The sequence below is a fragment of the Oncorhynchus mykiss genome, chromosome 12, assembly GCF_057628025.1.
Source record: "Oncorhynchus mykiss isolate SJ-2025 chromosome 12, ASM5762802v1, whole genome shotgun sequence".
Classification (NCBI taxonomy): Eukaryota; Metazoa; Chordata; class Actinopteri; order Salmoniformes; family Salmonidae; genus Oncorhynchus; species Oncorhynchus mykiss.
In genome coordinates, this window is record NC_143033.1 from 33,081,178 (window position 1) to 33,095,305 (window position 14,128).

At 46.7% G+C, this 14,128-nt stretch overlaps 1 protein-coding gene across 2 annotated transcripts in view; it reads left to right on the plus strand.

The window, feature by feature from the left end:
- Positions 1 to 6,738: 6,738 nt before the first annotated feature.
- The window catches only part of LOC110537461 (microtubule-associated protein 6 homolog), a 31,383-nt gene continuing 23,993 nt past the window's right edge, over positions 6,739 to 14,128 (plus strand). For both annotated transcript variants that reach the window (XM_036937404.2, XM_036937405.2), the window contains exon 1: positions 6,739 to 8,030. In XM_036937404.2, the coding sequence (XP_036793299.2) occupies positions 7,315 to 8,030 (716 nt within the window). In that variant the 5' untranslated portion in view covers positions 6,739 to 7,314. The remainder of the gene's footprint in view (positions 8,031 to 14,128) is intronic.

The following is a 14,128-nucleotide window of genomic DNA, read 5'->3' on the forward strand; positions in this document are numbered from 1 at the left end:
CATGCTTTATATGATTATATAAGAATACGTTTATAGTTACAGTAACCTCAGAATGTGGCCATGGGTGAGTTACTCATTTTGAGGTTGAATGTTACATTAGTTTGTAAGATAGCCTTAACTTTAGGCCATTCACTGTATTAAAAAAGTAATATTGAATTGTGTTTGGTTGACAACACAATTTAAAGGATATGTACAGTTGAAGTCGGAAGTTTACATACACCTTAGCCAAATACATTTAAACTCAGTTTCACAATTCCTGACATTTAATCCTAGTAAAAATGGTTGTTTGAGGATCAACACTTTATTTTAAGAATGTGAAATGTCAGAATAATAGTAGAGAGAATGATTTATTTCAGCTTTATTTCTTTCACCACATTCCCAGTGGGTCAGACGTTTACATACACTCAATTAGTGTTTGGTAGCATTGCCTTTAAATTGTTTAACTTGGGTCAAACATTTCAGGTAGCCATCCAAAAGCTTCCCACAATAAGTTGGGTGAATTTTGGCCCATTCCTCCTGACAGAGCTGGTGTAACTGAGTCAGGTTTGTAGGCTTCCTTGCTCGCACACGCTTTTTCAGTTATACCAACAAATTTTCTATAGGGTTGAGGTCAGGGCTTTGTGATGGCCACTCCAATACCTTGACTTTGTTGTCGTTAAGCCATTTTGCCACAACTTTGGAAGTATGCTTGGGGTCATTGTCCATTTGGAAGACCCATTTACGACCAAGCTTTAACCTTGCAGCAAAGCACCCCCACAACATGATGCTGCCACCCCCGTGGTTCACGGTTGGGATGGTGTTCTTCAGCTTGCAAGCCTCCCCCTTTTTCCTCCAAACATAACGATGGCCATTATGGCCAAACAGTTATATTTTTGTTTCATCAGACCAGAGGACATTTCTCTAAAAAGTACGATCTTTGTCCCCATGTGCAGTTGCAAACCGTAGTCTGGCTTTTTAATGGTGGTTTTGGAACAGTGGCTTCTCCCTTGTTGAGCGGCCTTTCAGGTTATGTCAATACAGGACTCGTTTTACTGTGAATATAGATACTTTTGTACCTGTTTCCTCCAGCATCTTCATAAGGTCCTTTGCTGTTGTTCTGGGATTGATTTGCACTTTTCGCACCAAAGTACGTTCATCTCTAGGAGACAGAAAGCGTCTCTTCCTGAGCGGTATGACGGCCGTGTGGTCCCATGGTGTTTATACTTGTGTACTATTGTTTGTATAGATGAACGTTGTACCTTCTGTAACGGTCTGAGTGTAGTGGGTGAGGAGTCAGGCGCAGGAAGCAGAGAGTTCAGGGAAGTGCTATTTTAATGCACAGAGAAACGGCGAACATAAGCCAACCCTCACGAAAACACAGGGCGTAAATGAACAAACAAATGCCCCAAACAGGGGGACTTATACTGTCCAGGAAAACCCCACATAATGGGAAAACACACAACCCATAGATGTGCACACAAGTACACCAAACCGACGGTCACAATAATTAATCCCGCACAAGGCTGACTAATAAAGCCTTACTACTAACTACCTAACTCAAAACAGGTGCACTCAATAAACACATAAGGAGGGGGAGGAAATAATCAGTGGCAGCTAGTAGGACGGCGAACATAAGCCAACCCTCACGAAAACACAGGGCGTAAATGACCGCCACAGCACTCCTTTTCTGCCGTCCACTAGCCTGTTGAAGGGATTCCTGGAGCGCTGCACCCATTCCTCCACCGCAGGAGCCTCGGTCTGGCTCGGATGCCACGGTGCAAGGACCGGCTGGTACCCCAACACACACTGAAAGGGGGACACATTAGTAGAGGAGTGGCGTAGTGAGTTCTGGGCTATTTCAGTCCAGGGGATGTATCTCGCCCACTCCCCTGGCCGGTCCTGGCAGTACGACCGCAGAAACCTACCCACCTCCTGGTTTACTCTCTCCACCTGCCCATTACTTTCGGGGTGATAACCGGAGGTCAGGCTGACCGAGCCCCCCAGATGCTCCATTAACGCCCTCCATACTCGGGACGTGAACTGGGTGCCCCGATCAGAAACGATGTCCTCCGGCACCCCGTAGTGCCGGAAGACGTGGGTGAATAATGCCTCCGCAGTCTGTAGGGCTGTTGGGATACCGGGCAACGGGAGGAGACGGCAGGACTTAGAGAACCGATCCACAATCACCAGAACCGTGGTGTTACCCTGAGACGGGGGAAGGTCGGTCAGGAAATCTATGGATAGACGTGACCATGGCCGTTGTGGAACGGGGAGGGGTTGTAACTTCCCTCTAGGAAGGTGCCTAGGAGCCTTACTCTGGGCGCATACCGAACAGGAGGAGACATAAACCTTAACGTCCCTAGCTAAGGAAGGCCACCAATACCTCCCCCGAAGGCTCCCCACTGTCCTCCTCACCCCAGGGTGACCCGAGGAGGGTAGGACGTGAGCCCACCGAATCAGTTGGTCCCGAACACCAAGCGGCACGTACCTCCGCCCCGCCGGACACTGAGGAGGCGTGGGTTCAGCCCGTAACGCCCGCTCGATGTCCGAGTCCACCTCCCATACCACCGGTGCCATCAGCTTTGAGGCCGGAAGGATGGGAGTAGGTTCGGTGGACCTATCCTCCGACGGACAGTGCGTCCGCCTTCACGTTCTGGGAGCCCGGTCTATATTTCCACCGAGGTGGCACCGACGGACAGTGCGTCCGCCTTCACGTTCTGGGAGCCCGGTCTATATGATAAAGTGAACCGGAATCGAGTGAAAAACATGGCCCACCTTGCCTGCCGCGGGTTCAGTCTCCTAGCTGCCCGAATATACTCCAGATTTTGGTGGTCGGTCCAGATGAGAAAGGGGTGCTTAGCCCCCTCAAGCCAGTGTCTCCACACCTTCAGAGCCCTGACCACCGCTAACAACTCCCGGTCCCCCACATCATAGTTACGCTCCGCTGGGCTGAGCTTACTCGAGAAGAAAGCGCAGGGACGGAGTTTTGGTGGCGTACCCGAGCGCTGTGATAGCACGGCACCCACCCCAGCCTCAGACGAGTCCACCTCCACTATGAATGCTAGAGAGGGGTCCGGATGCACCAACACGGGTGCATCTGTGAACAGCGCCTTCAACTTGTTGAAATCTCTGTCCGCCTCTGCTGACCACCGCAACCGCACCGGGCCCCCCTTCAGCAGTGAGGTAATTGGAGCCGCTACCTGGCCAAAACCCAGGATAAACCTCCGGTAGTAGTTGGCAAAACCCAAAAACCGCTGCACCTCTTTTACCGTGGTCGGAGTCGGCCAATTACGCACGGCCTTACTGCGGTCACCCTCCATCTCCACCCCCGAGGTGGAAATGCGATAACCCAGAAAGGAGACGGCTCGTTTGGAGAACACACACTTCTCAGCCTTGACGTATAGGTCATGTTCCAGCAGTCTACCAAGCACCTTGCGTACCAGAGACACATGCGCGGCGTGAGTGGCTGAGTAGATCAGAATGTCATCGATATAAACAACCACTCCCTGCCCGTGCAAGTCCCTGAGAATATCGTCTACAAAGGATTGAAAAATGGCTGGAGCATTTTTTAACCCATACGGCATGACGCAGTACTCATAGTGGCCCGATGTGGTACTAAATGCGGTTTTCCACTCGTCTCCCTTCCGAATACGCACCAGGCTATACGCGCTCCTGAGATCCAATTTTGTGAAGAACTGCGCTCCCTGAAAGGATTCCACTGCCGTAGCAATGAGAGGTAGTGGGTAGCTGAACCCCACTGTGATGGCATTTAGACCTCTATAATCAATACACGGACGCAATCCTCCCTCCTTTTTCTTCACAAAAAAGAAACTCGAGGAGACGGGTGAAATAGAGGACCGAATGTACCCCTGTCCCAGAGACTCCGTGATGTATGTCTCCATAGCCAACGTCTCCTCTTGGGACAATGGGTAAACGTGACTCTTGGGAAGCGCAGCGTTTACCTGGAGATCTATCGCACAATCCCTTCCCGGTCGATGTGGTGGTAATTTAGTCGCCTTCTTTTTACTAAAAGCGATTGCCAAATCGGCATGCTCGGGGGGAATGCGCACTGTGGGACCCTGGTCTGGACTTTCCACCGAGGTGGCACCGACGGAAACTCCCAGACACCTTCCAGAACACTCTGACCACCCCTGGAGAACCCCTTGTCTCCACAAAATTTTAGGATTGTGCCGGGCCAGCCAGGGAATCCCTAACACCACTGGAAACGCAGGCGAATCAATAATATAGAGACTGATACGCTCCCTATGATTCCCCTGCGTTACCATGTCCAGTGGGATCGTGGTCTCCCTGACCACCCCTGACCCTAATGGCCGGCTATCTAGGGAGTGCACGGGAAAGGGAGAATCTATCGGCACAAGCGGAACACCTAATTTAATAGCGAGTCCGCGATCCATAAAGTTCCCAGCTGCGCCTGAATCGACTAGCGCCCTATGCTGGGAAGAGGGGAAAAATTTAAGGAAAAAAATCAAGACAAACATGTGACCAACAGGGGGTTCTGGGTGAGTTTGGTGCTGACTCACCTGGGGTGATCGAGAAATGTTCCGCCTGCCATCTCGACTCCCAGACGGACCCCCCCAGCACCGATCGGCCGTGTGTCCTCTCTGACCACAGTTGGTGCAGAGGGAGCCTCCTCCTCCGGTACCCCTCGGCAAAGCCCCTCCCAACTCCATCGGAACAGGAGTGGAGGTGCTGGGTGGTGGAACACACAGGACCCTCTCCGAACGCCCGCGGGCAGCCAGCAGATTGTCCAGTCGGATGGACATGTCAATTAGCTCATCCAAGGAAAGAGCGCTGTCCCGACACGCTAGCTCCCTGCGGACGTCCTCCCGGAGACTACACCGGTAGTGGTCAATAAGGGCCCTGTCGTTCCACCCGGATCCTGCTGCCAAGGTACGGAACTCCAACGCGTAATCCTGGGCGCTCCTCTTCTCCTGCCGGAGATGGAATAGTCGTTCTCCAGCCGCTCGGCCATCTAGAGGATGGTCAAACACGGCGCGGAAGCGGCGAGAAAACTCGGGGTAGTGCTCCTTCGCTGAGTCTGGGCCATTCCAGACTGCGTTTGCCCACTCCAGAGCACGACCCGTGAGGCAGGAGATGAGGACACTCACCCTCTCCGCTCCCGAGGGAGTGGGTCTGACGGTGGCCAGGTACAGTTCTAGCTGGAGTAAGAACCCCTGGCACCCTGCTGCCGCTCCATCATAGACCCTCGGGAGCGTAAGACGGAGGGTGCTGGAGTCGGGAGATGGGGAGTCCTGAGGAGGGTGGGCTGAAGGTGGAGAGAGGAGACCGCTTCTCTCCCATCGGTCCATTCTCTCCATCACCAGATCCATCGCCGTTCCGATCCGATGGAGAACGGTGGTGTGATGTAGAACCCTCTCTTCCATCGATGGGAGGGGAGTGGCTGTTGTTCCTGCTGACTCCATTCCAGTGGTGCGGGATTCTGTAACGGTCTGAGTGTAGTGGGTGAGGAGTCAGGCGCAGGAAGCAGAGAGTTCAGGGAAGTGCTATTTTAATGCACAGAGAAACGGCGAACATAAGCCAACCCTCACGAAAACACAGGGCGTAAATGAACAAACAAATGCCCCAAACAGGGGGACTTAAACTGTCCAGGAAAACCCCACATAATGGGAAAACACACAACCCATAGATGTGCACACAAGTACACCAAACCGACGGTCACAATAATTAATCCCGCACAAGGCTGACTAATAAAGCCTTACTACTAACTACCTAACTCAAAACAGGTGCACTCAATAAACACATAAGGAGGGGAGGAAATAATCAGTGGCAGCTAGTAGGCCGGCGACGACGACCACCGAGCGCCACCCGAACGGGAAGGGGAGTGTCCTTCGGTCGGAGTCGTGACACCTTCAGGCATTTGGAAATTGCTCCCAAGGATGATCCAGACTTGTGGAGGTCTACAATTTTTATTCTGAGGTCTTGGCTGATTTCTTTTGATTTTCCCATGATGTCAAGCAAAGAGGCACTGAGTTTGAAGGTAGGCCTTAAAATACATCCAATTGACTCAAATGATGTCAATCAGCCTATCAGAAGCTTCTAAAGCCATGACATCTTCTGGACATTTTCTGGAATTTTTCAAGCTGTTTAAAGGCACAGTCAACTTAGTGTATGTAAACTTCTGACCCACTGGAATTGTGATATAGTGAATTATAAGTCAAATAATCTGTCTGTAAAGAATTGTTGTAGAAATTACTTGTGTCATGCAGTTCCAGCAGAGGCACTGGCTTGATCCTATTCTTCAACTTATTTTTGGAGATGGGAATCCAACATAATTCATTTCAAAAGGATATTGAATTATGTTTGCCTGTCAACGCAACCAAATATCAACATTTGAAGGATATTTATCTTCTGCTTGGATAGTTCCATCATCTGTGCCACTGACTTAGACTGGCTTCCATTCCAGTTTGTCTACAAATTAATAATTGATATATTGGATTCACATCTCTATCCCAACCAAAAATTGTATTTAAAGAATAGGACTAAATCAAATCCAACACACTTTAAATAAGGTCTGATTTGATTTTAGTCCTATTCTTTAACTTGGATTTTTGGTTTAGATGGAGAAGGGAATGCAGTTATTAATATGTGGCCAAACTGGAATTAAAGCATATTATTAAGTAAAACGTTACTCCAAAGCCTCCATACAATGACACATAAATAAAGAAAAAAATGTCATCCAATTGCAGTATGGACAACAGCTCAGTTTATTCCCTATTTAATATGCTAAAGCACACCATCAACCTGTCATGCTTAATTACCTTCTTCAATTGTAGCCTACGTGAATGAGCCTACTACTAGCAGATTCTTGGTAATTTGCTATGAACGCATGGAAACATAAAACTATAATGGAATTGAATTGGTTGAAGCTTCAAAACGTCTCTCCTCACTGCAGACATTGCGTGATGATGAAGATGCCAGGTGATATTTCTCTGCTTCAATGCTGAGCATCCATCCTGTCATGGGGAGATGCTAGCGCGTGGGCGGGGCAGACTTCCCTTGCAGTGTCCTGTCGTAGTGCAATGTGCATGACGGGACAGAACGGGCAGAGCTGAGAGCAGCGCAAAAGGAAAACATCCGAGACAGTAATCTTTATATTTGGATCATGGATTTATCATTCGTCTATTATCGCTAAACATCGAAGATTGCACCATTCAATAACTCGGACATTTTGTTCCTCTTTAGCAGGATACCGGGGCCCATCAAGAGCCGAGGAGAGACAGTAATTTTCCCTGCTCGGATCCGTGGCATTTGAAGAATTGTATCGCGCGCAGGAGCTGAGCTATAACCGACATCATGGCGTGGCCCTGCATCACCAGGGCGTGCTGTATGGCCCGCTTCTGGAACCAGTTGGACAAGGGGGACATTTCTGTGCCATTGGTTTTCACCAGGTACGATGTCTCGGAGATGCAGCATCTTAAGCTGCAGCACCAACAAAAACAGCCGCATAACCAGGCACAAACGAGTGCAGTCGCCATAGAAACGCAACCCATTCACAGCGACCAGGCGGTAGCAGCTCGTGCGAACCCCGGTATCGCTGCGTCTGGGGAGCGCGCGTGTGGTTCTGTAATGCGGCAAGACTTTAAGCACTGGAAAGTGCGTCCTGAGCCATCCTGTAAACCTAAGAATGAATATCACACTCCCGAGATCCCTTTTAATAACAAGACACAATATCAGAAGGATTTCCAGCCGTGGCCCATTCCAAAAAGGAGTGACCATCCTTGGATTCCCAGACCCAATCCATCCATCTCCATCGGCGATGATCGCGTCCAGGATAGGTCCAAACAAGCGGAGGTTGACATCGGTGTAGAGAAATGCGAAATTGCTGACAAATTGCACGAAAAGGAAATCCTCGGAGGGAGTAAAAATAATCTACCTGCAGAGAAGGAGGGTGAAAAGAAAGTTAGCATCAAAGTGGAGCGAGAAGACGCGGCAGGGGCCAGAGGCAGGGCGGCACTAGATGCGCTAAACAGGCAGTTAAAACAGGAAGTTACTGGTGGCAGCTCATACAAGTAAGTTATAAACGCACTTCACAGGTAAAACCCAAAATCAAACATTGCATCATGTCATTGTGGAAGTTTAATGCGTTTCCAAAGTGGCTTTGCTCTGTGTTGCAGGTGAGTGAGTTCACCTTCAATATGAGGTTGTGTGAAGGTCGTCGCATGTTAATGAGATAAGCAAATAGGCCTACATGTAAAATATTCCTGATATATCATTCAGTATCAGATATCAAACATATTTTTTTACCAAGGAATTCTAACCACTGCTTTCTATTCAAAACTTTGAAGCAGATTTGCCTCAATTAAAGTAGCATGGATAAAACAGCATCTATCACAGAAATAGTGTAACAGTAAAACTTATTGTTCTGAAGGTCTTTATTTATACATAATGTTACATTCAAAAGGTTTGTGCTGAGGTAGAATTAATGTCCCTGTAAAACAAAATCTGTCTCTGTCCCAGCGTTATGCACTGTGCATGAATGATGGAGACCTGCCATGTCTCTGTCTGGCTCAGTGAGCTGAGCACTAAGGCCCGTGCTAGATATGCAGTTTACACAGACACAGCTTGGGGCAGCGGCAGTGCCATGTTTTTGTTATGCTCTGTGAACAAAGATGGTGGATAAATTGTTTAGTCATCTGCCACATCCCATTAGAGTTCCTTACAGAGTAGTTGCCAGGGAGTGAGTGCCACAAAGAGTTTGAGTGTTTGAGGATAACAACTTGAGAAAGTTTTGCCTTTGTTGTTCAAGATTCATCAGTACCACTTATTGCGTGTCCTATTTCAGTTCTCTGCTCAATTTGGCAAGAGTACAGTCCCATGACCAAGATATCACACTCCATAGGATTTATGCCTGAGCCTTACTGCCAAACACAGTACCTCTGGTCTGATGAATAGAAACACATTTCACCCAGTGAGTGTGACATGACAAAACTAAGCCTGACTCAGCTGTGAATTATATTAGAACACTTCCTTACTGAAGTTACCCACAAAACATAAATTACTAACACTGAGAAGAGGGCTGAGAAGAATATTCTCCCTGACTTGAGGTGGTGTGAGAGAGGAGAGCAAATGCCTTTGATTTATCAAAGGCATTTGATTTAGTTGGCCGTGAACATTGTTCAGTAACATAACACGTTCAGTAACATTGGTCTCAGTGAAGGGGCAGTAAATTGGTTTAGGAACTATCTTTCTGACAGAACACAATGTGTATATGCGGACAATCACATGTCTCGCTTTCTTGAGATTAATAGAGGTGTGCTCCAGGGTTCCATTCTAGCTCCTGTATTGTTCTCAATTTTTATTAATGATTTGGGAAATGGGATGCAACCAGCAAAGTTACATCTATATGCAGATGATACAGTCATATACTCATGTGTTCCTTCTCTGGTTCAGGCTGTTGAAGAGCTCCAGACTGCTTTTCAGTCACTGCAGGCCTCCCTTTATGTTCTCAAACTGGTCTTGTATGTACAACAAACTAAATTCATAACCTTTACCAGAGCTCGCACTCAGCCAGAGAAGAGCATTGTCATATTATCCATAAAAAAGTGTCATCCTACAAATACCTAGGTATTTGGTTGGATGACAAGTTGTCCTTTAAAGTTCATGTGGATAATCTTGTGACAAAGCTTAAATTGATATTGGGTTTTCATTTTCGTAATGAAGCTTCAATCCCGCTTATGGCTAGAAAGAATCTTGTTCAGGCCACTTTTCTCTCTGTAATTGATTATGGTGACTTGTTGTATATGCATGCAGCCTCCTCAGTCTTACAGAGACTGGATTCTGTTTATCATGCATCCTTGCACTTTAATACAAATGCTAAGTCACTCACCCACCATTGCACCTTGTACCAAATGGTAGGTTGGACCTCAACTTATATGCGCAGAAAGCTACATTTGTATGTGTTCATCTACAAAGCCCTTTTGGGTAAACTCCCTTTTTACCTCTGTAGTCTGGTCTCCTTCACCACCAGCAGTTACCATACCCGGTCTGCTAGGTGGTTGCTACTTAAAGTCCCCAGGACATTTACAGTATTTGGCAAGACTGCCTTCTCTTCTTGTGCACCAGAGGCATGGAATAGTCTACAATCCATGCTTCGTCTACTGTAGATATGTCAGTGCCACTGAATGAATTTAAAATGTTGATGAAAGACTGTTACAGAAGAGTGTAAATGCTTTTTTAAAGCTGGATCATGTTGTTGTATGTTTTAATTCTGTAATATATTGATTGTTGCTGCCTTCTTGGCCAGGTCTCCCTTGAAAAAGAGACTCTGGGTCTCAATGGGCTTTTCCTGGTTAAATAAAGGTAGAAATCAAATAAAAAACAAGTCTGGCAGCTGGTCACAGTGGAGCGCTCCACTGTTGTTGTGTCAGTATTGTTCTGCAGCCAGTGGGGACCAGCCCAGGGCGGAAAGAGACCTGCTCAGTCCTCACATGGCATGAAATGGCTGCATTGTGACAAGCAGGAGCCCTGAGTCTGCGAGCACTGAGAAAGAAAGAAGCAGGTCGGCTGTTGGTTAATCTCTGACACACACACATTCACACACACACACGCATGATCACGCACGTGCTCACACATACACATATAAACACACACTGTTATGGAGAGCCTTGCCGATGGGGACTAGGCTCCTTGGGATGTGGGTGTCTGTGGAGTGACAGACAGATATCCCAGTCTGACCGTGTTGAAGTTTACAAGTCCAATACAGACTTTTTTAATCGCAATATCAAATAATTTCTAGGTAACAATTAAGTGCCTTACTGTGATTATTTTTGACAATTTTAATTGAAAACAAACAAAAATAGCTTCTAAGCAAAGAGCAGTTTGAAGCAATAATTTTGCTAGGACTGTCTGGGAGTGGTCTGAGTGGGAATGGGAAAACTGAAAACTAGGTGCTATTGGTCTATTAATTAATTTACCGCCAAAACTCCATCGAACCAAAACAGGCTGAAATTTCAGGCGGTATTTTCACAATATTATTCGAACCTCATAGTGTGAAAATATATATAAAACACAGGAAAATCACTTTTTTGCCCCTGCACTGGGCTTTTAACTGCTCAGAGCGGCTTCATTCACCTTGCTTTCATGAGACTGTTTCTAATTATGTATGATAAAACTTTGTGTCACTGAATGCCACTGCATGGTTGGAGATTGACGTGACATTCATACAAATGAGGGATGTGAATTAGATTTTCTGCATCTAGTGGTTGCTCCCAATTGAGCCATGTTAATGTAATTCTCCTCCTGGACCTACAACATATAAATGAGGCCTATTCAGAAAACCAGGACTTTTATCCAAGCTCTGTGTCACGATGTTCGTAGTAATGGTCGGACCTAGACTCAGCTCGAAATGAGTCCCACATACTTTATTATTAGTGAAACTTAACAAAACAAAACCATAAACAATAAGCGAACAAACCGTGACTACTGAGGTGCTATGTGCACTAACTCCAAACATAAACAATATCCCATAACCCACAGGTGGAAAAAATGCTACTTTAAGTATGATCCCCAATTAGAGACAACAATAGCCAGCTGCCTCTAATTGGGAATCATACCAAAACCCAAACATAGAAAATATTAACTAGATTAACACCCCTAGTCACACCCTGACCTACTCTACCATAGAAAATAAAGGCTTTCTATGGTCAGGATGTGGATATGGATATTAATAGAATATGAAGCTTCTTGACTTCAAGTTACTGATGGAACCTGACTGGATAGTTGGCCACATCCTATTTTGTGTTCAGCCAGTCAACCATTTCTCCAAAACAATGGAAAATAGCTGTCTCTCAGAGAAGATTGTTTATGGCAGCGTGAAGTAAATAAAACTGCCCTCACGGTACAAAAACAAAAGTACTGAAGCTGAACCAAGAGCTATGCCTGGACTGCAGCGGCCTTTTCAAAATGTAGGCCATCTGAAATGATTCTGTGCAGCCTGCATGCCCCAAAGAAGTAGCATTCATGATGAAAGCCTTGCTTTTATGTCCAGTTTCAGTCATTCCTCACTTCTCACCTTTTTATTTTTATTTCACAATAACATGAGTGCATGACATGGTGGATGGTATGGACTGTGACAGATGTGATCAAGATGGCGCCTGTGCAAGATGGAGCCGACAAGATGGAGCCTCACTTCAGGTCCTATGCAGTTATTTGTTTTTTTATGTATTATTTCTTACATTGTTAGCCCAGAAAATCTCAAGTGTTATTACATACAGCCGGGAAGAACTATTGGATAAAAAAAAAGCCATCCACCGCTTCCGAGCATATTACTTGCCAATGTCCAATCTGTAAATATCAAGGTGGACGAAATTAGGGCACGCGTTGCCTTCCAGAGAGACAGAGATTGTAATATTCCCTGTTTCACGGAAACATGGCTCACTCGGGATATGTTGTCAGTTGGTACAGCCACCTGGTTTCTTCATGCATCGCACCAACAGAAACAAACATCTCTCTGGTAAGAATAAGGATGGGGGTGTATGCCTTATGATTAACGACTCATGGTGTAATCACAATACAGGAACTCAAGTCCTTTTGTTCACCTGACCTAGAATTCCTTACAATCAATTGCCGACCACATTATCTTCCAAGAGAATTCTCTTCGATTATAGTAACAACTGCCCCCCCCCCCCCCCCCTATGTAAACTGGAAACCATACATCCTGAGGCTGCATTTATTGTAGCTGGGGATTTTAACAAAGGTAACCTGCGAACAGAACTTTCTCAATTCAATCAGCATATCGAATGTGCGACACGAGCTGTTAGCATTCCGGATCATTGCAACTCTAACTTCCGCAATGTATACAAAGCCCTACCCCGCCTTGCCTTTTGCAAACCTGAACATGACTCTATTTTGTTGCTTCCAGTCTATAGACAGAAACTAAAACAAGAAACGCCCATGCTCAGGTCCATCCAACGCTGGTCTGACCAATCGTATTCCACGCTTCAAGATTGCTTCGATCACGTGGACTGGCGTATGTTCCGGATAGCCTCAGACAATAACATTGATGATGCATATGCTGACTCGGTGAGCGAGTTTGTTAGCAAGTGCATCGGAGATGTCGTACCCACTGTGACTATTTTCCTAACCAGAAACCGTGGATGGATGGCAGCATTCACCCAAAACTGAAAGCAAGGCGACTGGAAACATGACCGAATACAAACAGTACAGTTATTCCCTCTGCAAGGCAATCAAACAAGCAAAGCGTAGAGACAAAATAGAGTCGCAATTCAACGGCTCAAACATGAGACGTATGTGGCAGTGTCTACAGTCAGTCACGGATTATGAAAAGAAAACCAGCCCCGTCACAGACATCGACATCTTGCTCCCAGACAAACTAAACAACTTCTTTGCTCGCTTTGTGGACAATACAGTGCCACTGACATGCCCCACTACCAAAGCCTGTGGGCTCTCCTTCTCCATGGCCAACGTGAGTAAAACATTTAAACATGTTAACCCTCGCAAGTCTGCCGGCCCAGATGGCATCCCTAGCTGTGTCCTCAGAGCATGCGCAGACCAGCTGGCTGGTGTGTTTACGGACATATTCAATCAATCCCTTTCCCAGTCTGCTGTCCCCACATGCTTCAAGATGGCCACCATTGTTCTTGTTCCCAAGAAAGCTAAGGTAACTGAGCTAAACGACTATCGCCCCATTGCACTCACTTCTGTAATCATGAAGTGCTTTGAGAGACTAGTCAAGGATAATATCACCTCCACCCTACCTGATACTCCAGACCCACTCCAATTTGCTTACCACCCCAATAGGTCCACTGACGATGCAATTGCCATCACACTGCCCTATCCCTTCTGGAGAAGAGGAATACCTATGTTAGAATGCTGTTCATTGACTACAGCTCAACATTTAACACCATAGTACCCTCCAAACTCGTCATTAAGCTCGAGACCATGGGTCTCAACACCGCCCTGTGCAACTGGGTCCTGGACTTTCTGACGGGCGGTCCCCAGGTGGTGAAGGTAGGAAACAACATCTCCACCTCACTGATCCTCAACACTGGGGCCCCACAAGGGTGCATTCTCAGCCCTTTCCTGTACTCCCTCTTCACCCACGACTGCATGGCCATAAACGCTTCCAACTCAATCATCAAGTTTGCAG